Genomic DNA, 27,012 nt, shown 5'->3' on the forward strand with positions numbered 1-27,012 from the left:
AATTTTCAAGACACAAATTATTGTGGACTACAAACTCAACACTATGTCTTTGTTTCGTGTGAAATGGCATAGTAGCAGTTGATGGGAAAGAAAAACTCCATTCCAAATGCATGCCCTCCTCTTTGGGATTCTCTGTGAAGACTCCAATTCCAAGAGGTGATAAATGACATTTAGCACTGGCCCGCATCAGTAACTCTAGCTGTGCAGCAGCAGACTACTTTTTATCATTTTGACTACAGATGGAGGACATCCAGTTTTCTCTTCCATATTAACTGAGAATATACAGTCCTGACCAAGAATGTGGCCTGTGGAAACCTTCCCACTTGCTGAGTAGGAATTAATTATCCAGTCCAGAGTATTGAAGGCATTCAGCAAAAAAGTCTGCCTTTTTATCTATTTCTGTTTCCTTGGAGTGTTTTAACACCTGCCATGCATCAGGAATCATTCACAAAATACATAAATATAAAATACAAGAAAAACATCCACACATTTATGCAATGTGCCTTAGAGCACATTACAGATTTGTCAGACCTTTTTAAATATGGCATTGGGAATAGCTTGAATTGAGGGCCTGGATCTAAAATGTCTGTATGGGGCATCTGAGAATAAGCAGGGTGAAAACAGGCCGGTCATAGAAATTTTAAATACACTTAAAAATAAGCCCTCATTCTGTCTTTCTGTATTTCTATTTACACCAGGAAATTTAAATTGGGAGCACAGACACCCTCTGACATTTTGAAATTTAATCCCAAACAAAATTCCTGTCAGAAATGCAGCCCCATGAAAATAATAGGATCCAATCAAATGCGAAAGGTGTGACCTAAAATATCAAAATAAAAATGTTGCTATGAACTCTGTTGGAGAGAACCCAGTAGGAAGTGGCCGTCAGACCACAACTTGGTAAGAGTAGCAGACAACAAGTAAGCAAAGGCATTGGATTGGAGACACTGAGTGAAGGTAGTGTAATGAGAGGAGATTAAATGTGGTCAAGTGTGGAAAAACCCCAGGGACACTGCAACAAGGTTTCTGAAAGAGGGAATACAAATGAAAATTAAAAACTTGATGAAACTTTTGATATACAGAGACCCCTTAATGGCATTTTTATCTCAACGCTTTCAAGATGTTCTCCTTAAAAAAAGCTTAAAGCATATGTCTGAAAAGTAAGTGCAAACATTTGAAAACATGAAAGGAAAATGGTAACTCTCCTGCAGTATTGATCAGCTGGGCTGGGAATCCTGTGGGCAAATGAAGACATGCATCTTTTACATCCCTGGTCCTGAGCTAGTTTCCTTAGCAAAGATAAGCTGATACTCTTAAGATTCTACTTATCTCATCCTAAGGCAGACATCTGAAAATGGATCATCCTGTAAAAATGTCAGTATATCTCTGCTGGCCACACGGGGAGGTGTGACAGAGCAGGTCAGCCTAAGGTGTCCATAATGTACAACTCTGAAGGGAGGTAAGTTGAACCACACTCAAAGCAGCCATTGTTTTCATGTGAGGCTTATTAAACCCTTGCTGACTTGTCAAGAAATGCAAACAAATGTTCATGGAGACTCACCCTGAGGGTTATTGACCGAGGTGGTTTCTGAGGAGGATCTTCGTGAAGCCTGTCTCCCAAAGATGCCAGAACACGCTTCCGGTGGCCAATCAAGCTAATTTTTAAGACCTGAAATAATATCAAAAATCCATCATTAAAAGAGCACATGGCAACCATTACCTGAACATCCATTCAGATTGAAGCCATTTTCTCTTTAAACCTTTTAACAAATTAGTCCTTTAGACAGGCTGAGCAGACAGGGAACTGTGCAAGGCAAACAATCAGCAGAGAAAATGAGAGGTGAGATCAGAGGAAAAACACTGTAAAATGAAGGAAGAAACTAGAGCATGTATAGGTGCGAAAAACTGCAAAAAACAGACTCAAACATGAGTAAAGAGGAAACAAAAATGAAATGAGAAGAAGGCAGAAGAGCAGGAAGAAAAAAGGGAAGGGATGAGAAGACTGGAGAAGGAAATGCAAAGGTGCATGCAAACAGTGAGTGATGAGGATTAAAGTGATTCATGGGATGGATGAGGAAAAGAGAGAGAAACAGCCAGTGAATGCTTAGAGGAGGCAAGAAGTGAAAAAAGGAATTGTAGTGTGAGTAAATGTTACAACTTCTAAATCTATTAACCATGCCTTTAACAGTGTTGCTAGGAAAGGCTTAAAACTGCAAGATTTGGCAGAGGAGGAGGGAATAGTTTCTCTCAAAGTCACCTTGCAGCTGGGAATGCTAAAATTGTTGGTGTGGGAAAACTCCATTTATTATGCTGAATGTTGTTCATACTCTGCCTGTTTTGAGAAGTGGAAGTCCTGTGGAGAGATAACACACTCTCACAGACATGGGGGAAACCTTGTGTTATAGAGAGGCAGAAGCCCTGCCCTCCCCTCCCCTCCTGCCAGCTAGAATGGAGCCATGTCCCTGTCCCTCTGTCACCTGGTGTGGTTAGCAAGGTAATGAAATAAATTCATCCTTTGCATTTTGGCTGTGGTTTGAGGGTTGCCCTTGGTTACCTGTATGTGTAGATTCACACAAAGTAATCTCCAAATATCTCATACAGTTTGTGTTATTATGTAGAATCATCCTTGTGTAAGAAACACCGGGTGGACAAACTTTTACCCTGAAGTTATATTACTTTTATCAGATGCAAAATCTCTGTTGCACAGAAACGGGTCCATCAGTGGATACATTCACACACCTCATGCTTGTCCAAACTCCCAGAACACTGCCAAAAAGTTGCCCCTAATTTACAGCAACTACTCCTCTCATTTGTATTTCTCTGTGTCCTTGCCTCGTACAAAACCACTGCTCTCAGGCAAAGAGGGAGAGCAGAAGCAGCCAGTTGGAAATTTTAAGTATTAGTGGGGAAAAAAGCATATTTCAATGGTATTCTTTAATGGCTACAATGGCTGTAGTGTAGAGTGTATAGCAGCACTAATTGTAGCAGCAAAGCCTCTGCTCTGCAAACAGCAGTGTCCTTACATAACTCCTCCAGACTGTACATGTGGTTTCATACTCCAGAGCTGCCTCCATTCCCTCTCAGAAAACAGTACTTCCCACTATATTTAGGACCACCGTGTGTCAACACCCTTCAGCTGAGAGGAAGTTCTCACTCAACCTAGAAAAAGTAATAGTCCCCAAAAAACCTGGAAATGCTGCATCTTAAATGAACAACTACCTCAGCTTAAGTGGTAGCACTAAGAACTGCAATTCATGAGAACAAACAAAACCCAAACCCCAGCAACTCCCCTGCTACATCTCTTAAATGCAGGATCTCAAAATATGGTACAGCAACACGCTGTCATTATTCCAGTATCCATGCCTACCCATCCACGTGCACGTTTCCTCTGTTAGACGTCTCTGTGCTATCTGATACTGTTGAACATCAATAACCTCTTTGCTGCCCACGCCTCCAGAGTGATGGGCTATGACATGGAGCAGATGGAGGCCTTCCTCTGAGAGGCAGCTCACAGGGCTGCTGCAGACCCTGCAGCTCAGCAGCGGGCACAAGCTGCGGTCCCACAAACCACCCTGCTATGTGCTGTCCTTTCAGTCTAAATCTAGAGAAGCACGAGCAAAGCTGAGATAAGGCAGCAACAGAGAAATGCCTGAGGCATGCAGGAGACTTAGTTATGTATTCAGTTTACACCGAGTGTTAAACAGAAGGGTGCACAGCTTATCTCTGTATTTAACTATGTGAAACACGTGAATGAACCACAGCTGCTTTAAACATTACTCAAGTAATGCACTTCAGTGAACTTGCTTTTTTCATAATGCTTCCCCATCAACAAGATCATTTATCCAGAGATTTTTAAGCCAAGCTTAAAAGTTCTTTGGGTTGTTTCAAGGTCCTCAGCACCCTGACTGCCTTATTAGCTATATCAAACCACACAAAGCAATTTTCTTTGACTTCACAGAGCTGTCGAACAATGGGAGAGAACAAGGCATGGGTCTTGAGGGACTACACACATAAGAGATCAGCAGACAGGTCTCAATGACTGAATTATTTCAAAAACTGTTCCCAATTGGAAGGTAATAAAGATATTTAAACACCATAGGCACTGCTAAGCTTACTTCACTTTTTTTTTTTCTATTATAATGGTGGTTGCCCCAAATGTGAATGGGAGGGAGTTAACGATGCAACCTACAGAAACATATGGTCCCCAGGCAACAGGCAGCTGCATCCCAGTCTCATCTGGAGCACATACTCCATTAACTGAAGACAGCTGTATTCTTCTGGAAATTACTCCCTAGCAATTTTCTTACTTGGAAAACCTGTTTCCCAATGTAAAATACTGTTTTCTGAAACACTTCTATATTTGAGTTATGATGGTTTAACAAACATCCTGAAACTCCGGAAACTCGTCCTGCGATGGATTATCCTTGACAGTATTTATCAAAAATGTCAAATATCACAAATATAGGTCAACAGTGTGTAATGCTACAGCTGCCTAAAGCAGTACCATAGAAATATGTTACAGTTGAAAGTCTTGCACTAAAACAGCCCACAAGTTAGCTTTCCTGGTAAATAATTTCTATAAATCAGGTTACAGTGAACACTGAACTAACACTGAATACAGTCAATACAGCGCACATAAGTGTCATGCAGTGAGGCATTTTGTCAAATGGATTGTAGCCCACTTACTACACAACAATGAAATGAGTGTGGAATCAGCAACAACATGTTGTCAAACTGTTCAGAGTAGCTCAAGGCTGTCCACAGTATGTTATTTCATCACTGGGACAAAAGGAAAAAAAAAAGAAGCATGTACATGACATGCTTCTTTCCACACTGATGGCAGGATACCTGAGACAAGAATGATATTACTCCATTGCACGTATTTGATGTTGCAGTACAATTAAAAGAGAATGGGGCAAGTCATTCATCCAAAGCACTGACACATGCACAAAAATTTAATCTTATTTTTACTTCTGTACTCTGCAATGATTAGCATACAAAATGAAATTCCACTAGGAAATGTAAGAAATCCACAAATATAGCCAATGTAACACTTTGCATTTAGATCTCTGGCTTAGTTGACAGATGTTTCAAAAGATACATGTAGCCCAATAACTCCCTGATGACTGTGTATGCGCAAATGCTGGAATTAACAAGTTATTCCACCTAAAAATGAGCTTTATTTCTGCAACATTCTTCTGCCTGATCTTTTCTCTAATTGAATAAAAACATTCAATACTGTATGATTCTATTTTTTTTTTCCAGAATATTACAAAGAGTACTGAAATTCAAGACATTAATTCTCCTTCTTTTGGAATAATCTGAAAAAAATTTGTATGGACTAAAATTAGGATCATAATAGCACAAGAGGTCTGGACTAATTGTGTAGCAGCAACTGGACACTAGGAACCACCTACAAAATATAAAATTGAAGAGTGATCAGAACAATGCTAGTGATTCTCCAGTAGCAGCATCAGACACCAGAATTTGAGAAAAAAAGGTAAATGCAAGCCAAAAAAGTGGGATCTTCCTATTTCTGCAAGAAAACAGCTCAAAACACTTGCTAAAAATCAATATTATTAACCATTTTACTGCTGGTCATATTGGAATAAACTCCAAGCTATCTGGAATTACAGATGAAGGGATACATTTGATTATTACCCCTCTCCTGCCACAATGCTGCCCCACAGGGCTAATCCTAAAACATGGCAGGGCCCAGAAGAGCCAGAAAGTGACCCCAGATCAACTGTACTGCTCACCTGACCAATGGAATTGAAAATTACAAAAGGATTAAACTTACTTGTATAAATTTTCAGCATCAATCTGATGCTGAAATTTACAGATCTTAACCACAGAACTGCTGTCAATGTTAACAGTTAAAACAAACATACAAACAAAACCCACCAAACTAACAAAAAAGGTAAAAAACCTCTATATTCTGCATACTGACCAAGATTACTTGGTGTAATAATTGGTATATTTTGAAAATTAAATAGGCCCAAGTAATCTATGATACTTAAACTCAAAGAGGGCAGGTTTAGATTAGATATTAAAAAGAAATTCTTTACAGTGAGGATAGTGAGGCACTGGAGCAGGTTGCCCAGAGGAGTTGTGGATGCCCCATCCCTAGAAGCGCTCAAGGCCAGGCTGGCTGGGGCTCTGAGCAACCTGATCCAGTGGCAGGTGGCATGTCCATGGCAAGGGGCATGGAACTGGGTGCTCTTCAAGGCCCCCTCCAACCCAAACCACTCTGTGATTCTGTGCATGCCCAGGGGCTTTAGCAGCACCAGACAAAGCCAAATCCAGTCAAATCATATCAGACTTCTATTGCATTTTTCCCACGGGGATACTTTATGCTCTTTCTCAGCACATGGCAACAGAGAAGCACCAAAGCATCCTGCTGGCCAGAGGCTTGCTGCAGCTCCTCTGGTGTCCACATTTGCAGGGGAAGCAAGTGTTTATTATGCCTAAGAAGACACCTGTAAGAGACTTGTTATTTCATATCATAATGATTTCACATCATAAGGATATGAAATATATGTCAAAATGCTCTGGAATTAATTACCCAACTGGAAACCGATGCCAGTTGACTTGATGACACAATTTCACAAAGGCCAATGACTGTCTTGCAAGTCCCATTTCTAGATGTTATCATGAGGAACTGATGTTTGTTTGGTCCCCTATCACTCAAATGAATTACTGAGATGCAGATTTCCATTTAAGGGCATTGAGAAGGCAAAGGCCAAGAGTTTCCTCCAAGTAAACTAGCCACTGCCACCCCAGGTCAGACTGAGAGAATTCATTACTTTTTGTAGGGGTTCTCAGGAAAGACTTTGTCCTGACTTGGCCAATCAAGCCATTTTTATCATTAAAGTGTTTTCCAAATTTGCTAACAGAAAATACCAGGCGCTAGTATTTTGGCTCCACTAAAGGTAAAAATAGTAACAGTAATTTTGTGCTTGTAATCAATAAACATTAATATTTCAGTGAAAAAAAATCTATTTAATATTTCCTTTTAAAAACCCAGTAAAATGCAGTGAAATAAGACTTGGCTGAAACTGATAGCTGGCCACTTTGACTCCTGAGGACGCGTCTCAGGTTGCATGCTGGACTGTTTCTTAAAAACAATTTTTTAATTAAAAAGTTAAATACACAGCTTCTTAAGAAATAAGTCACAGTTCAATCATTTTACAAGCCTCAGATGTAAAGATAAACATTACATATGTGCATTTTTGTCACATTAGTCTCAAACCCCCATAAATCAGAAATCCTAAAGATCTGTTGTACATACAAACACCAAGATTGTTACAATAATGATTACCTATTCTAACAGGAAGGGCTGAAAATATTATTTATGTGCAAAATGGCAAGCACTAAGCAGGTCTGTACATAAAGGAAAGCATTCCATTTTCACAGGAAGTAAGTAGAAGTAAGTAGAAAAAATATTAGAGAATTTGAAAGGTGGACCACATTCCCAAATGTGTGCTAGAATACAGACTGTTCCCTCCACTGAGGACTTGCATTTTCACCTGTGTGTTGAGCTAATGGTAGATCCAGTTACTGGTTCAGATCAGATCTGAAGAATGTGTGGACACAGAGACCAGAAGCACTTACTCCTTGAGGTCTTCAGTGTTAATCATGTGGCACTACAGGAGAGCAATTGCAGTACCAATATGTTATCCCACAACATTTTGCAGGATTACTTACACAGCAGATAAATTATAATTAAAGTTACTGGTACTATAACACATTTCATAATGAGCTAATAATTTATTTATCTATTTTTAATAGGCAATTACCAGCAAAGCACATTAATCTGTACACAAGCATGAAATACAGCTCATGTAATGAGAAATAAGAGATGAAATAAAATCTCTATAGAAAATTTTAATAGCTCTAAAATGGATCCTTTTTTTCTGATTTTGATCTATTTTCATTGCAGACTTAATTCCAAGCAAAAGGAAAAAAACCCCAAACATTCAAGCCCATTTAAAGAATGGGACACTTTTCTACTAAGTAAATGGCTTTTTTAAAAAACCTTCTAATAACACAGAGTAATAAGAGTTTTTACTGTATCAGAAGAAGCAGACAGCCATTCACTGTCTGGAGTAAAAAAGCAGATTACTCTAGCTCACCATCCTAACCAAGGCTGTCATGAAAAGGTAGGCTCTGCAATATATGAATATTATCAGTTAATTATAAAGATATTAATATATTAGGATTGGAAATTGTTTATTTCTATATAATGCAATTATATAATCTGATAAAAATTGCAGCAAAAATAGTGAAGAACCTAAGATGGTGTAATATCTTCTACTACTAGAGTTTAATGGAAGTCCCTCTATGTTTTTTTTTATTTTTCTTTTAAATCAGCATTATTTAGATATAAAATGATTGCAGAAAGACTGTTATCAACATACACAAGAAAAACCCAAACACTGGAGAGAAGAACCTGGACTGAGGATCAGAAGTAATGTTGTTAAAGAAATGCTATTCAGAACAGATCTAGCTTCTCAGTATATTTGCCAGTTACCAGATGTATGCATGAAGACCTAATTACTATTGCATCATAATCATTTCAGTTCAGTGAAACTATTTTTCTGTATTGTAAAACATTCACATTAAAAGCATTGATTCCACTCCTGAATAGACATTCAAGCCAGATCAAAGTCCAAGCCAGATCTATGCACAGAGGCTGTGGCTTCATTCTGGCTCTGCTATCATAGAGCCACAGAATCATGGAAATCATTTAAGTTGGGAAAGGCCCTTAAGGCCACCGAGTCCAACCACAGAACTAACACTGCCACGTCCAACCATGTCCCTAAGTGCCACATCTAGATGTCTTCTAAATATCTTCAGGAATGGTGACTCCACCACTTCCCTGGGCAGCCTGTGCCAGTGCTTGACAATGGTTTTGGTGAAGAAATTTTTTCCTAATATCCAAACTAAACCTCCCCTGTTGCAGCTTGAGGTAATTTCCTCTTGTCCTGTCACTTGTAACTTGGGAGAAGAGGCCAGCCCCCACCTGGTTACAGCCTCCTTGTCAGGTGGTTGTAGAGGTCAGTAAGGTCCCCCCTGAGCCTCCTTTTCTCCGGACCAAACACCCCCAGCTCCCTCAGCCACTCCTCATCAGACTTGTGCTCCAGACCCTTCCCCAGCTCACTGCCCTTCTCTGGACACAGTCCAGCATGCTATGGAGTGGTTCATACTGGACATACAGCAATCCAAAATGTACTCATCCCTTACAGCAGTATATATCCCAGAGTTACGAACATGACAATGCATTATTGTTCTACTGGTAATGTTATTATTTACCACTTTTTAAGGGGAAAAATTGTAAAAGAATTATCATAATAAAAATCTGAAAAGTGTTTGGAGGCTTTGATACAAGCACTGGTAATGTCAGAACCCTACAACTATGAACTGACAGCATGAAGCTGAGGCCACAACCCATCCCAATTCACTGCTAAAATACAGGTGCATTGTCCTATAAATCTCATGAAAACTGTGTGGAACTGCTTCCTTAAAAGAAAGATCTGCAGAAAGAAGTACCAGGGTTTGGTCCAGCAGGAGGGGTTCTGAACTGCAGTGGGAGCAGTTGCAGCAGAGTGACCTCCCAGGAATCTCACTCCTGGGATCCCATTCACTCCAAAAATGGACCTGGGATATGGGCAGGGAGCAGCTCTCTGCATGGCCAGCTCCTCATCTCCTTTGTTCCTTGATCACAGAAATGCTAACATTGGCACAAGTAAATGGGCTGGAAAGTACAGCCAGAGATGTAGGAAAGAAGAAGGGGTGGAAATTTCATTTTCAGCAGCTGCTTGTGCTTACAGCAGCACAAGCCAAACACAAGATGAACCCACTACAGGGAAACTGCAGCTTCTTTCACAATGGACCACCCAAAAGAGAAGGGCAGCTAGGATTAAAAAGACTGCAAAGAGACAGAAAGCAAATGCTTTAACAGAAACCATGGTCTATTAGCCCATGCATTTGAGTACTCAGCAGCTCCCGTCTTAACAATTGTAAGTGTAGACTGACCCTGCTGCAGAGTGTGGCTGCTTGCCCCCAGCCATACCTCTGTCGTTGAGTGTTTGGCACACTGAAGGAAGAACACATTTTGTGACACGCTGGTGACAGGTAGCTTTAACTTTGTTTTAGGGCACCATGTGTTTTGCCATCCAGGAATGCCACTACTATCAAGATCTTAATTTCATTAATCTACAGGGAATATGCACCAACAGATATGTCATGGTGTAAAAGAGGATCCTCAACTATTGCTCTACCTGTACTGCACGAACAGCCATCTGACCAATTTCATCACTTTTCTTCCAGCAAGGACACTCCCTAGAAGAATAAACTTTGAATAACTGATAAACTCAGTATAGGTTGTGACATACAACCTTAGCATAAAAATAATTAATAAAAAAATTGTCTCCATCTAATTATTTTTCCAGACATCCTTTACTATCTTGGTTTGTAATCTTTGCTCACTAAACAATTGTTGAATTAAATGCCAGCCTCTCTCCCCAAGTTTCACGTTGCCATCCACCTTCATCAACCTCACCCTTTAACACCAAATGGAAGAAGCTACTGCATACATAAAAGCTACCAATTAATCTCAACTCCAGCTAGTCTACTGATTTCTTTCAGGTAGTCTGATTGATTAGCTGACTTTAAATAAATTAAGAGGAACTCTGACTAATCTACATTGAGTTTGGATTGTGACGCTGCTTGCCAGATTCTTAACCCCAAATCTTGTACACTTTCCAAATACATGATATGGCTTTAAAAAAGCTATTAGTTCTCCCTTATATCCTGGCTTTGTTCGTATCCTTAATGCTGTCACAACAGTATCAATGATAGTCCTTATCTTAAAAAAGGCAATGGCCACCATGGCAGAGCAGAATCATACATCACAGGCAGAGCCAGCATCATCCTGTACTTTGACTCTTAATCTGTGAGGAGGAAGCACCATGGGTGGGAAAGAACAGGCTCTATAAGCACAGCAGGATGGCTGGATTAACTCTGCCAGGGGCAGCAAGGGGACAGCAAAAGCATTTCTCAAAATATCTTTTTCTTTCATGCTTTGAGGTAAGAGGAGGAAGGAATACCATCAAAAAGTGGCATTATAAAAGGATACAAATAAAGTGGCAAAAAATATTCATTCGTCCATAGCTCAAGTAAATTCTTCCCACGTGGCTCTGAGCAACACAACAAATTCCAGCAGAAAAGATTATTGTCTGCATGATTTGAGAGAGATCGAAACCACAAGGCAGTTCAGATCTTACACATCTTAGGCAGATTCCTTCATTAAACATTCAACATTAGTCTGGCTTAAGAAAGAAACATTTTTGTACGTTACCAAATTAGAACAAAGCAAGCTGTACTGAAGAGATCTCCAAACAAGAGGCTGATTTTGTACTATGGTTAAAAAAAACATAAACCAAACTCCTTAATAACAGTGAAAACTGGCAAAGTTTTGGTGATCTCAAACTTCTTGTCCTTAAAGTTATTTTATAAATGAAAAAGAATATAGATGCATGCTTCTGAATCCACAGTTTGGGCAGATCCATTATTAATGAAGCATTCTGACAAAACCCACAAATGAATGGGTTGTCATGGGAAAGGCTTTCTTGCTACAAATTCTATTTGAATTTTCTCAGTGAGAAGGGCTGTACAGGACTGACTACTCGTAGAGGGTAGAGCAGCATGTCTTCTACACCTCTACTCTTTCTCCTTTTTCTCTTCAGCCTTATCAAAAGCCCCCAGAAAAGCAAGGTTCTCTTCAAACGGATGACAAACATCACCTCCATGGCTCATGCTTTGATTTTCTTCTTTTTTATCCTACCTCCATCCAACCCCTAAAATAAAGTCAAAAAAAGGAAAGACAGTTCCAAGAATTTTTCCATCAGTAGCAGTAACTTTTCCCACCAGTAGCAAGTTACACCAGCAGGTCCTTTTTTGCAGAGTGTTACATGAGGGGATATTTGGACCTCCATGAAACCAAAAAGACTTATCAAACCTGTGGGTTCAGCTAACTGCAGGAGAGTTGTCCCAAGTTGCAAGAAGTCAGATGCCCAGAATCACATCTATAATGATTTCCAAACCACACTGAATGTTGTCAAGAATCTCTCCAGTCTCTAGTCATGTCTTTTTGTAATTCTAAATATTGTAATTCAGCAAATATTGTAATTCAGCAAATATCTTGGCAGTATTAACTTGAACTTAGCATTGTTAGCTTAACAGTTAGGCTCAATCATCTTAGAGGTCTTTTCCTACCTAAATGATCCTATGATTATAAATATCCTTAACGCAACAACTAAACCCTCTGATTCTTGAATTATGGTTTTTGTTAATATTTAACCTAAATGGTCACTTCTGTATCTCTTGTTCTGTCCTCACTGATTTTGGAAAATAATTCATCATTATGAACAGTTTTACTTTCTTCTGCAAGTCATTTATTGTAACATGCATACAATTTTGCAAAACTCTCCTACCAAGAATAGAAATTTGTTTTCTTTTCCTAGTTTGTTTTAAGTGGACATAAAGAATACAATGTATAAACATATTATCCCAGGTGAAATATGAAGGGAGCTGTGCTAGGGGACAGAAATCTACAAGTTTTTAAACACACTCCTCTTGCTACTATGCACAACATTCCTTTTTTTGTGTTCTGTTGTTGACTGATGTTCAGTCAAATACACAGTAGCTCTTGTCCTCCCGCCTAAGTTATTCCCCCATAGTGCTGTTCAGTGATATACTCAGAGCTCATTATATTCTCATGTGATCTGTACTTTCAAAATAAATCACTTTCACATTTCTTCAATTAAATCTTATATAACTGATTCAGCCCATTTATGCATTATGAAGATCATACTCTATTTTAATCCTATTTTACAAATGTTACTACAGTGTTAAATAATCACCTTTCAGATAAGAAAAAATGCCACGAAAATCCACATTTGCTTGGGATTACAGCAAAATAAGAGATTAGTTTACATGTATGTTTATATCTCTTAATTTATAGTATTAGATGTAATAGCCAGAGGCATTATTGTGAAGACAATTAAGTTTCTATATGATCTTGTCACAAACGTGCACTACTGTACAGATCACATTAACTCACTACAAGAAATCCTGTCATGAGCATTTTACACCAAATCACCACATGAACTGTGATTAATGATGAATCAGAAGAGTAGATTTAAATAAATAACAAGCAAAGAGAAAAAAACTCTTATTATGGACAATTAGATGATAATGTAACCTACATATTTGCTATGTTCTAATATGCAGCCACCTAGGGTATGTTCACATGACTTACTTAAAATGTATTTCTGAGTTGTACTAGAGAATTAAATAACATTTTGGCTTTTCAAATTAGTCACTAAGCCTAAATTTAGTCACTGTTAAATATAGTTTTAGAAAGACTACTATTCAAGCATACATCTCATTTATGTGGGTTTTTTAATTCTTCCTGTATTTGTGATCCAGATCTGGACCCAGAAGAGTGTAAGCTTTTTCTCATTTTAAGAATCCTGACATTTAAACTTACTTGTTCCTGCTGTAAGATCCTCTGAATCATAAAATATTTTCCATTCATATTTTGTGTCCATATTTTCCTTTCAAACAGATTTTTCACAGATTCTCAACTGCATAAGTAAACCAAATTTCTGAACAGAATTATAAGGAAATGACTGTGTTGATTTAAAATATGCTTTTGAAATGTTATATTATATTTCCACATTAAAAACCACAGGCTTACTTAGCAGTGGGAAGTTTCTTCATTTGCAGGAATTTTCACCCTAAACTTGGTCCAGTGATCTTTCATGAATGAACACTCTCCACAAGGAATTTACCAAGTGCTGATGTTCCCACTGAGCGCCTGGAGCCGGGTGCCCTCCCTGCCTATGGGCCCAAAGGACAGAACCAGCACAACCTTGCTGCAGGCAGGTGTTTGCCATCAAAGTGTGGCATGGATGGACTGGGAAAAATGCTTCAGATTCTTCACACTTGAAGATCGAGAATGATACATAAAATTAGCAAAGCATTCTCAAATCATAAAACCATAGGATAAGCAGAGTTGGAAGGGACCCATCGGGGTCACTGAGTCCAACTCCTGGCCCAAGGGTGCACAGGACACCCCAAGAGTCACACCCTGTGCTGAGAGGAGTGTGGAAACACTTACTGAGCTCTGTCAGGCTGGTTCCTGGGAAGCCTGTTCCAGAGCCCAGTCACCCTCTAGCTGAAAAGAAAACACTGCATGTACTGGCTCTTCAGGATATGAAAAGGCGTATTTCAGTCTGGAAAACAGGGAGCAGAGCACAGTGCACTAACTAGCTCCCTGGAATTTCAAGACCATTCCCAGACAACAGCAATCAGCTGGCAGAGCCTTCTGGGGACTGACACAGAAGCTCCTGTTCAAAACCAGGATGCTGGTAGGTTTAGGGATGGAGGAGTTTGAAGCACAGTGGAATGCTAGAGTGCACAAATTTTCCTACCACCAGCCCAGTGAGCCCTTCCTGCTTGGAGCTGCTTCGCTGCCATCCTGCAGCTCCACTGCTGCAAACAGGGTTGTGCTGAATGCATTGCCGCATGCTTCGTATCTCTGGCTTCATCTCAGGCATCAAGGAATGCTCTTGTCTTCTCTCTAGAGAGAGCTAGGACTGTGGAACATTACAATCTACATTTGCCTTACAGACCAACAGGAAATAAGACCTTGTACAGGCCAGGGATTCCTCCACATCTATGCCTGGGGAAAGCAAACAGATGACAAAACACCATGTGCAAATCATAAATGAAAAGATGGTGAGAGACACCACGAGTTACAATTAAGTACTAACTGTACAAGGAATTATATCTGTTGAGAACTTAAAATGCAAATGTAAAGTTTTGCTAATCTGCTCCATAACTGCAGATACAACCAACGCAAGCTCCTGAAATAATAAAGCAATATGAGAATTTGGAACCTACGAGAGATAAAATGAGTGCCGGAATTTTAAGAGGATGAATAACATGGGAGAAGAATAGGAAGACCAGAAAATGGGTCATTATAGTATTTAGATGAGAAATAGCTAATGGAAGGATTAACATTTTACAATACAATTAAAAAGCAACTATTTGAAGGATATCAGTAGGTGACATCAGAAGGCATTTGTGATAACCAGAGTAGATTATTTTATCTCTCTCTTCTGGCTGTTCGGGTAACTTTCCTATTTTGTTCTTTGCAAATTCAACTTCCTTCCCTCTCTGTCAACCTTCTCCCTCTCTCTCCACATCTTATTTTCAGCTCAAGAAACCCTAAATTCCTTTTCCTTTGCAGCTTTCCTCTAGGTCCCCTTCATTTCTTTACCACCCATCACTCACCACCCAGCTCAGCAACTTATCTGCACTTGCAACCATATTCCCACCTCCTTCAGCCAACCACTGCAGAGGTGACAGGGAAAAATGACAGCAAAAGACGAAAAAAATGACGAGCAAAAACTGCCAACCAGTGAATAAGGCAAAAAGTCCATGGAAAAATGGAAAGGAAGCAGTTGGATTAATAATAAAATCAGATTTGATTTAATGGCATCTGCTCTCCTCCATAAGCAATGAAATAACAACTTAATGAACATTTTTAATGTATGTTTAACATCTATTCTATATGTTATTTACAGGATAACTGCTCAGGGTTGCAGAAAAAGACTGCCTCATTCTTCAGCAATCTCTGTCCTCATTTTGCAACTCTAGGATACCGTGGAAATGAAAAGAACAAACACCCACATAGGTTTCTATTCTTTCATGGTCTGTGCAGTCTTGTACAAGTGGTGCTGCAAGGAGAACTGCAACCACCTCCCCTCATCAGCTGCGACCTAGGACGACTGAGTTTACTACCACACATAGTAGGATTGCTTAATTCTTTATTGAGATAAAACATAGAGAGAACACAATGTTTTACCAATAGGAAGCATTTTGCAGAAGGGCTGGCTATTCAATAACGTTTCGAAAAAAGAACTGATTTTGTGAACATGGGCTCCAGCTATGAAATATTATTTGTACAATATTGCGTATCTAAGTTTTAGTTATTTAAAATCCCATGAAATCCCCTCACCAGGATACATTTTCTTACTGTCTAAGCCAAAAATTATTACTGTGTCATGATACAGGAAATACTTAGAAAAGATAAAAGTTCACTCTTGTATGTTATCGTTGTATCATTTTGATAAAAAATTTCATAAGCCCCCAGGAACAGGCATGTATGTTAAAATCATCTAGGGTCATCTTTAATAATTTACAAGCTCCAGTGGTTCAGAATTTCATTTTTTTAACAAAATATGGCATGTGTTTGTATCAGCAAGTTTCATCCCCCATTATCCATTTCCCTCCTACACCTTTCTAGTATAAAAACCCCTTCTGCTTGCTGACAGAATACTAATTTGGCTTCATTTAAAAGCTAAAGCAATGTAGTCCAGCTATCCCATTTAAAACACATGTAAAGCTATGAAACAACTGACAAACGCAATGAAGAATGTCTACCATAAGACTTGCAAGGAATTATTTTTCAATAGGTGCTAAAAAGCCAAAAGCTTATCCTAACCATCTTTCCCCCCATATATCTCTTAAAATCAGGGAAGGGAAAAGGGCAGTATATCCCTCACAGCTCACCACTTCATATGACCTGATAAGATTAAAGGCCAGGTGATATATATACAGAATACATGTGTATATATATGTAGGTTTCTCTTTGTGCAAGGGCAGTCATTTATTCTTTAAAGTTCAAGCACATTTTTATTCTGCTTGTGTGATAAAGAAATGTGCATTAACAAAGCCTGCATCAAAAATAAATCGAGGGCAGGAAGAATTTCCATATATGAAGAGTATAAAAACTCTAAATACAGAGTGCTCGCTCTATGGATAAGACCTGGGCTGGCATCCCTCAGAGATACCTACTAGTGACCTTCATTTACAAATGTCTCAGACCACCCTCCTCTTAAAAACATAGTTTAAAGGCATAAAATGGAAAGTATAGTGAATCTTGCACTGGCCTGATTCATTGAGTTGATTCCAAACACTTGGTGTGCAATTATGTGGGGTTTAAATAAATACACCCACTCTTCAGTAAAAATGCGTGATGTGTGTTACCATCTTTGTACGTGCGCAATGGCTAGAAAGCAGGAAAGAAAAAATGTGCAAGAGACCCCTCATACTACTGCAGCAGAGCCAGCCACAACAAGCCTGAGAAACAGAGACCCCCAAAGCCTGGACTGGAGTAGCATCAATATCCTCCAGGTCAGAGAAAACAGGGAGGTAAGCCTCATCTTTCTGGGGTACACAACCAAGGAATTACTCATTCAGATGTTCTCATAGAGGCTCACACAATCTATTTTAAATTCAAAGTCGAGGCAGCTTCCTCCACCCCAAACAAAAACGCAGACACAAGCTGCAGTGCTAAAATGTTCCTCACAACAGCAGAGAATGTACATGGACAACTGAGATAGCAAAACCTGATACAATTTACAACTGAGATTAAGATGAGATTAAAAAAAAAACCTTTTCTCTCTAAAACCTCTAATTCTTGAAAGGTTAAAAAACCCCAGAGATTTATCTGCAGAAGAGTCACTAGTAAAAATAATTTCTTTCAGAGAATAAATATAACTTTTGTTGTGCAGGTTGCAAGAAGACAAAAGCCATTGTTGGACACACCTATATTTCTAGACAGAATCATCTCATTTACAGTTCAGCACTTTAAAGAAACGAATATGTGGAAGACCTGATTGCAGTTCTAAACTGGTTTTGTGCAAAAGACTAATGCAAGACTGACATAAGAAGCTGACCCATATACTGAAAAATAGGATCTAAAATTAAATGGGAAAATGTACATCATTATTTTAACTTGGCTCAAAGTTGCACAGCTAAATCTCTGTGCAGCAAACTGAAAAGTTATCTATACTCTGCAGATTATTATGCACTCAGTGAACACACATTTAAATAATTTTTGCTATGTTAGTTACATTGAATTTTTCATGCATTTTAAGGTTGGACAAATGGTTAAGAAAATAATTCAATAGGTCAGGTGTTTCATTAACTTAAATATTAACAACAAAATCCTCCAAGCAGAATCAAAATGCCATTTCTGGTTGGTTTTTTTTTGCCCTTGCCTGTGGATCCATGTACTTTTTGCAGGGCAGGAGAACCCAGTGAGAAGCCTTCTCAGCTTGCTGGAAGTACCAGGGTGCTGGACATCTGGGGCTGTGCAACCTATAAACACTATAGAAACTGCTCATGTTTAGATCCGAGCTAACACTTTATCTTTTGTCTACATTTACACTTATGTTCTTGGTCTGAGGCGCCCTGTTCCCAAAGGAATCTTCGCTTTGTAAGAATTTCTGAATGTACACTGAATACCAGCTTGACACTGTTTAATAACAAAGCATACACACACTAGAATTTTGAAAGCACTTAAAATATTTTCCACAAGCTTATAAATTACCTGCCTGCAACGATCTAATGCCAGTGAAAGGTTCCCTTTCAAACACCACGTACTGGTAACAAGGATGAGAACCTGGTTTTCTTGATGTCAATGTCAAAATACCATTGACTGGAATGAAGCCAGTGTCTCACTTGGACATGCTGTACTCCAATAAAATAGGGATTACACTGCATTGCAGAACTGAAAAGGATGGGTAAAGTCAAAATGAAATGGTAGAATGAAAGCTGACCGTGTAAAAATAATAATTTCTTATTCAGCAGACCTACCCTACAAATATATTCCATCTCATAACTGCTTATACTCAGAGCTAGAAAAACATCCTAGGATTACTTTTTATTTCAATTTCAGAGATGGCCCAGTTATGGTGAGTAAGCAGATCCTGTATATTGTCTTTCACTCTTGTGATTTCATCACAAGTCTCAACAAAGTCTATCTGCTTCCCAAAACCACAAACTTTTGAATCTCAGCTTTGTTAGGAAGACAAATGCACAAGTCCCATGACTGCATGGACAGTTTTACATTATGTAATTTTTTTTCCCTATAGTATTTCAAGCCCTGAGGTTAACTAGTTTTTCATCACATAGATAATCACTAATTAAAGGACAACTGAACTTTCACATTCTACACACAGGAATAGTCTGCCTGAGCTGGAGCAGCCCTACTGTAAATTGCCACCTTATTACTGTATAAGGGCAAGAAAGAAGTCTTACAGAGACCAAATTGGACTTTCAGGCAACATGCATATTCTAATTAAGAGAAAACTCTTATTTCCAAACTTGACAACTTTTTCCTTTTGGTTCACAAGACAAAATGAACAGGGCACTTTGTAATCCTTCTCTGAAGCTTCAGCTTTTCACAACACTGGGTTGTCAACGATTCTAACTCACTGAAGTTCACGGAATTCACAGTCTCTGAGGGATGCAAAGAAAAGCTTGGACACAAGTGAAATCAAACTACAAAACCCAAAACCATATGCAAAGAGGAGAGAAGTTGCGTGACGTTATCTCTCCCTGACTGTATTCTGTAAAGGGTTCTGTTGAGACTTGGGTGTAAAGGACACTGCTGTTAGTGCTAATCCCCTCCTGCCAACCCACTGCTTCAGTGTGTGAAACAGAGGCAGATCTGAGACAAGCTGGGGACAAGCTGCAGTTTTGATGTGTTTCTCCCTTCTCTACAGGAACTCCACCCAGGCTGTCAGTGCTCAGAGCACAGATAGCTCATCCCAGTCACAACTTTAATGATATGCTAAGATGAAGATGTTAGGAACTTTTACTAATAGCTGCTCTTGATCCTATATTGTCAACTCAACATTTCCAGTCTGCTCTGTGAACACCCACACTTTTTTACAGCAGAAGCTTACAAGGATCTTGGGTCTCAATAAGAATGACACCCTTGGTGAAATTAAGACAAGTGGACACATCCCATTTGCTAAGATTTGTCCTTGCATCTCAGGCATCCAGGACTTCTACCACTCCAGGGTAAAGTATAAGAGAAGACATGGGCCATCAGGATGAAATGAAAAAGGGCAGTAAACTGAACATCAAATGAGTTTAGAACTGCAGTGCAGGGCACAAAGTACAAGCACTCAGACACAGCCTCCTGCTTCACTAGATAAATAAGAATAGGGTAGAGCAAGGTGATTTGAGAAGAAAAATATGACACAGTACGTTTTATTCCACAGCATGCTAAAAAATGATTAAAGAAATGTGAAGAAGAATAAAAGACTTGTTCTTTGAGCTTTACTTTCAAATACAGCTATATAACACAGAACTATTCTGATACATGGCTGTATGCATCATTTCTATGTCTATTATCCAGCTTCCTAGGAAAAGGAAATCCAAACCTACACATTTTATCTTACAACAGCAGCTCAGGTTTTGTGGAGTGAGAGCTTATGAATGGTAAAACACATATTTAGCACAGTGAAAAACATAGTCCAGGCTCAGGGTTCTATTCCCACTGCTTTTATACACTTCTAGTATTCTGGAAAGTTGGTAGAAGCATTAGGAGTAGAATAGACTACTGTGAAATGAGCTCACAAATTAAATTAAGAGAGGGAGAGAGCTATGAATAACTGAATCCCCTGAGCCAGAAGAATGCCATGCTGGAGTGTCACGGAAGCATATACAATATGTGCTTCAGTGCACCCACTTTGCAGTGGACCCATGTAATTTATTAACCTGACAGCAATGCCATACATACCCACAGGCTCTTCCTAACCTCCCTCCTGCCCATCAGCATGCTTCCACAGAGAACTGCCAAGGAGACTGACACAATGAAAATGCAGTGGGTTTGGCTGCTTTTCAACCTTCTATATACCCCGGAGACATAAGGATTACTTATTATTAGCAATTAAGAAATTTAATCCACTATCCTACATTGCATATGATCAAACTTTATTGTACTCTAGTGAGTCTTATCATAGTACAAACATCAGGCTATAAGCCCATTTTTTAATGCATTGACTTTAATTTTATATAGAGTCAACCTTCCCTGTTGCAATGTGGTCACTTGATTCTGTATTGCTGATGAGAGTGCGGCTCTCGAGTCTTTGAATAATGCAAGTGTATGTTTCTATCAGTGCAGAGAGGAAAAAAATACTAACTTGATTTCTCTTTCCTATTTTCTTTTGAACAAATGCAAACCTGTGGATTAACTGAAAAATTTGAGGCTGCAGGTGAAACTTGGCATACTAATAGGAACGAAAACCCTATCTTCTAAATCCTAACACCATGCCTTATTCATGAAATCATCCTGGATTTACTTGCTGTATCCACACAATCAGAATGGGTGAAATACGACCATTAAAAAACATCTACCATGTATGCAGTCTGGCCAAGCACTGTAAGAAGTGATTCACAGTCTTCACTCTCTGGAAGCCTAAAATCAGATGTTCCACACTATTTTCTTATAGTGGTCTTTGTTCTCATTAACTAATGATAATATTTATCATTAACAACACTCTTTCTCATGGAATACTAGTTTAAGTGAAAAATTATTATGCTATATAACAGACATTGCATTTTCTGATCAAAGATATAAAGAAATTCCAAATCAAGGACTGTCCAACATTAATCCTTGTAGAAAAAGTAAAATATCTGATTGAAAATACATGAGAAAGCAGAAGTGAATTTCTAATGTCACCATCTACCACATCACTCCACTGCCTTCCATCCCAGGAAGAAGGCATATTTACCTGCCTCTGCCTTCCCAACACATACATCGAGGAACTTTCCCACCAACCATGGTATTCTGCTCAATCCAGCTCCAATCCTTTCTCCCTGGGCAGAAGACAAGAGTACCACAGACAAGTGCTGGTGGCTGTCATCAGTCAGGGTGCACTATTGCAGTGAGAAGAGCAGTATGAGAAGTCACCTGTAATTGACTGCTTTTATTTAAGCCAACATGCCATTCATCACACAGTGAGCTGTTCTAAAAAGGCAACTGGTGAATGACCAGTACCACCAGCAGCATCAATAACAGCACATTTTCCTATGGATTTTCATGCCTGTCTCCACAATCCTTCCCTTGGCCCACAGCAGAACTCCTCCTCTCTCTGTACCTCTTTCTCTGTATTCTTTTCAGCTTCCTCCATCCTCACTGTAATTTCAGCTTCCCACCTCGGCTTTACTATTCAACTGTGCTTTTTCCTACCCTCAACAGTGCAAGACACAATTTCCCCACCACAGAGAGGATATGAAAAGAGCTCCCTCTACTCACTTCCATGAAAGTTGTGGGAACTTAATACCTCTGAAAGAAACCATTCTTCCCGCTCAAATGGCCAAACAGTTTGAAAGATCAACAGAATAACTGCAAGACCATACTTCATTAGGTTAAAAGTATTCTCCAAAAGGCAACTTTAATGGAGTAAATCAGTGACCAAAAATGCTAAAATATGTGTCTTTTAATAATACAGTTCAGAACAAGAACATCAAATCTTATTTCTTATGTAACTTTACATAACTGCAGTTATTTAATTACACTCCACCTCATCAAATAAGAGTATCATACTACTCTTAATATTCTTTTGCTTAAAACCAAGAAGTTAAAGCACTCCCAAATTTAGATTCAATTCCATCCTTCTGCAACGATTAACACAAGTCAGCATAACAAAGCTGGGCTGTGCACTCGTGTTTACTTAAATGACATGGCATTCATGTAGAGTGAATGTCATTCCATGCTCCTGTCAGAACAGTGATTAATTAAGCAACTGTCTTCAGTGATTCTTCTCACCTTAGCATGCACATCCAGAATTGATACACAGCATTCTTTTGACACAGATTAGAAAGAGACATCTGATGCTTAGGAAGTGCAAGGATCAAACTGATTTCTGAGCATAACACATCTACACTAATATATTAAAGTATTTTGAAATCTGAAAAAATGCAGTTCTTTGATGATTTATCCACAAAGGAAAGCATTTTTACCGAAAGAGCCATACAGGTGACATCCTATTCAGTGAAGAACCAAGTCATCAACCCGGCAGCTCAAATAATGAAAACATCAGGCAGGCAAATGTCCTCTGTCAGTATCATAACTACTACTGGGGAATTTTAAACAGCAATGAAACACAAAGCTCACTAAATCTGGGGAGTTAAGAAATTCCTACAGTCCATGCTAGTGTGCCTCTGATGATGATCCAAGAGTTCTCTAGACACTCCCAGCACCAAGATAAATCAACACCGAGCTCTAACGCACTACACAACAGGTGCTGTCAGAAGAGGTGAAAGTGAGGTGAGGATGGTCAGACAGGCAGTGTGACCAACCCTGAATGTATGTTTCCTCAATGCATAACTTTCACTTGATAGGACATGAAAATGTAAAAAAAAAAAAAAAAAAAAAAAAAAAAAATTTCTTCTAACTTTAAATTAAAAGACTGTATATACTGAAGTCCTTATCCAGCATTGGTTCCATATTCCTTCTTCCTCTGATGATCTACAGAAAAGAACCATCCTTATTCATCCTTTTGACTCATGCTGAAGCATAACAGCTGCTCTTTTTTTATTTATTGCAGCATCCATTTTCTCCCATTTGTCCTTTCTGTTTTCCTTTTATTTATTTTGAACTTCTACACTTACAGATCTAGAAACAGTTTTCTAAATGTTATTCTTTTTAACCCTATTGTGCTTTGGCTTTTCTTTTTCTTTTCTGCAACTTTTCAGGAAAGCTAGGTACTGTCAAAGTGCCATTTTGCCTTGTTTTATTTCCTCATTGTTTTTGCTGAAATGGAAGCCAAAAAGACAAGGAACACTTTAGTTCTTAAGACACTGTCCAAGCCCGCAGCTATTTACTTATGAAATGATTATGGCAATGACTGTGTTAGAAGTCATTAGAGCTCTAAGGGAAAATGTCAAGTGTGATACAATACAGAAACTACAACAAAGCTGCAATGTTACCCACAGCTGCAAACATTTCTTTGCACAGGTAAGGCACATTGAAATAAATTTTGCTATCTCTTCTATCCTGGTTTTGCCTGCCCATCAGCTGTCCCTTGTAGGCTAGTCTTGGTCTCCATCACAGACTGCTAAATGCCCCATTTTATTTATATTAAGCAGGATCTTGCTTTGCAAAAAGAACCCCAACAAAACAACAAAACAGCCTGATCAGGACTACCGATTAATAGCCTTTTTAAAGGTAAAACCACCAGGGTAAGAAAATCTCTATGAGTGGAGTGGAGGTGAACTGCAACTTTCTGGAGCTGTATGTGAATATCTGGAACAAAAGTTGAAAGTCTAACAGGTAATCCTGCAGGTTAAAAAGAGTTGCAGCTGCTAAAACTGAGGAAAAGCCAATGTTTACTCTAAAAAGAGCAGAATTATACACGTGATTTATTATGAAACTTCAGTCCTTGCAAGAAGGAAAGGTGTCAAAAATTTAGGCAAGGGTGACACAAATTGAAGCACAGGGCCAGGCACTGATCTTTTGTCTTTGGTTATTAGTGATAGGACCCAAGGGAACAGCCTGAAGCTGAGTCAGGAGAGGTTCAGGTTAGATGTTAGGAGAAGGCTTTTCACCCAGGGGGTGTTTGGGCACTGGAACCACCAGGGAAATGGTCACAGCACCAGCCTGACGGAGATCAAGAAGCATTTGGACAATGCTCTCAGGTACATGGTGTGATTCTTGAGGATGGTCCTGTGCAGAGCCAGGAGCTGGACTTTGATGATCTGTGGGGCTCCCTTCCTACTGAGGATATTCTAGGGTTCCATGAATCCTACTAAAAAATGTTCAGCCATACCCCAATCACTAATTGGCTAATGCTGAAGACAACTTTCTTCTGAGTCAATATGGCTTCCACCACCAAGAAAGAACAACTGCATGTTTCTGCTTCAGTGTGACCACAGAAATCCTCCTTCATGTACTCAAAAGTCCTCCTGCATCCACGGACTCTTGTGAGACCTGGCATCTCACATAACAGGGATGAAGGTGCTTACCTGGCCAAGAGTAACCTGACCTAAGAGGAGCAAGCATCAAGTCAACGGGGACTCCACCAGGACTCCACCAGGACTATGCTTTCCTCTCACAAACAGCAGCAAAACTGAGCAAGATGAACAGCAGTGACATTTTGGCCATGGACACAGCATCCAGCACCACCCAGTCAGTCACCACGCCAGCAGTGGCAGCAGGTGGCATTAGCATTTACCCTGAAGGCAACTGCGACCATTCTGAATTTCCAGACTTGTGTGAGAAAGGAAGCAGTGCAGTGGCCTGGAGACCACCTGCCAGTCTTCTTGGAGGCAGAACTGGGCTGGCAGCCTGCCACAGGAAAGGAGCCAGCTTCTGCCCTGGTGACTGGCAGGTTTGGCCTTGATCCCTGGAGGAAAATGTATTGCTGCTGAAAAAGCAAGCCTGTCTATGAAAGGCCAAAAAAGCTATGAATGGACAATTATAGCTACACCTTATAAATCCCCTTATTTTGGTAGCACTTTACTACTTGTTTTGTACCTGAAAGAACCCATTTTAAGACACTAAATAAATGATACAGATTCTGGTGTTTTACTAAATAAATGGACATTCTTAGTAATTAAGCATTTATTCTACACAGTAGAAGGAAATATTCTAATGGACTGATTATATATTTTTTCCATGGTATGGAGCACATAAAAATAAGCAATTTCAATAATCCTTATTACTGCTCCAGTATATATTAATACATTTCAGATAAATCATTGCCTCCACTATCAACTCAGCTACTGCTCCTGCAAATAAAGCAATACCTTGTTACCTAGCAACGAAGCAAGTCCTTGCTATGGTGCAAAAAAATACATAAAAAAGGAAATATATATATTTGTATATTCCCGTCATTTCATGTTGAGAGAACATCCATAAAGAACAAAGAATAATCCACTCAAATGCCCTCAAATTCAATACTTAAGTAAAATGTTTGATCATCCACATTTCATGAGTATTTTCAGAAGCTCGGTCTTGATTAAACATGCATAACCTCTTACTGACAATATAATATTCTTGCTATGTATTTCTTGGAATATTTTATTGCATACATAAGTACACAGCCATAACACATATAAGTCATGACAGGCTCTTAATGCTACATCTGATCTGTAACAGAATAGGAATAGGTATCACAGGGCTTGTTTAAAGTTCGTTTGCTTGTGCTAAATCAGTTCCTCTCCCATTTAACATAGCAGTGCATAGTATCGCCTCTTACTGATGCAATATCTCCTTTTAGGGTGCTGTCATTTGTACAAAATGTTCCTTGAGTTGCATTTAGAAAGAAAATGTACTAAAAGCCCCACTACTTTGTTGCTTTATATTTCATGTCTGTTTCTGACAGATTGCCAACATTGTGTGGACAAAAACAAATAAGAGTAGCTCAGGAGTGCTACTCATGTGGATGAGCTACAGAGTTGGGCAATGTGCAAATCTGACAGCAGCCTCTGAGCTCTGTGGTTACCAGCATGTGTCTGGTACATGCTTTACTCAGAGCTGAAAGAGGCAGCAAGGATTCGTGGCCCCATGAGCACAAAGTATGAAGGTATATCCTTCCCTATGACAAGGACTGCAATTAAGCTTATGCAGCAGAGAGAATATGAAGTCATGAAAATTGCTGTCCTGAAGGCCTGCAGTTTCATTAGTAGGTTCCCACATCCAATATTGTCTAGGTCATCACATTGCCCCCAGATACAACATGAGATACATCTTAAGATAATGCAAATTCCACTTAAAACTTGGTGGCTAATCACATGCCACTACTTCTACTCACAAATTAGAAGATCAGTAAACACCATACAACAATTTTGAATGTTGCTCTAGCTAGCAACATCTTTAGGGAAAGCATTCCTGAAACATTCTGTTAATGTTCTCTTGAAACTTTTTGAAGTCACCTATCTCTTAGCATGCAAGGATATTGGCTCAGTTAATCACAGCACAAAGGTATACACAATCCATATCATGCTGCCTCGAACATCTGCTGCTGCTGTAATCCCTGATAATTCATAGCAAAAATATTCAGAAAATTGTATGCTTGCACCCAAAGGCACCTTAGTTTTTGTGGCCCTTGCCATTATCTCTGAGCTTTATAT

The 27,012-nt window shown here is 39.2% G+C and overlaps 1 protein-coding gene across 1 annotated transcript in view; it reads right to left on the reverse strand.

Annotated features, from left to right (window-relative positions):
- The window catches only part of ANKS1B (ankyrin repeat and sterile alpha motif domain containing 1B), a 417,422-nt gene that overhangs the window by 47,881 nt on the left and 342,529 nt on the right, over positions 1-27,012 (reverse strand). Inside the window, 1 exon segment of the mRNA XM_036400345.2 lies at positions 1,562-1,669. Within this exon segment, the coding sequence (XP_036256238.1) occupies positions 1,562-1,669 (108 nt within the window).

The sequence above is a fragment of the Molothrus ater genome, chromosome 5, assembly GCF_012460135.2.
Source record: "Molothrus ater isolate BHLD 08-10-18 breed brown headed cowbird chromosome 5, BPBGC_Mater_1.1, whole genome shotgun sequence".
Classification (NCBI taxonomy): Eukaryota; Metazoa; Chordata; class Aves; order Passeriformes; family Icteridae; genus Molothrus; species Molothrus ater.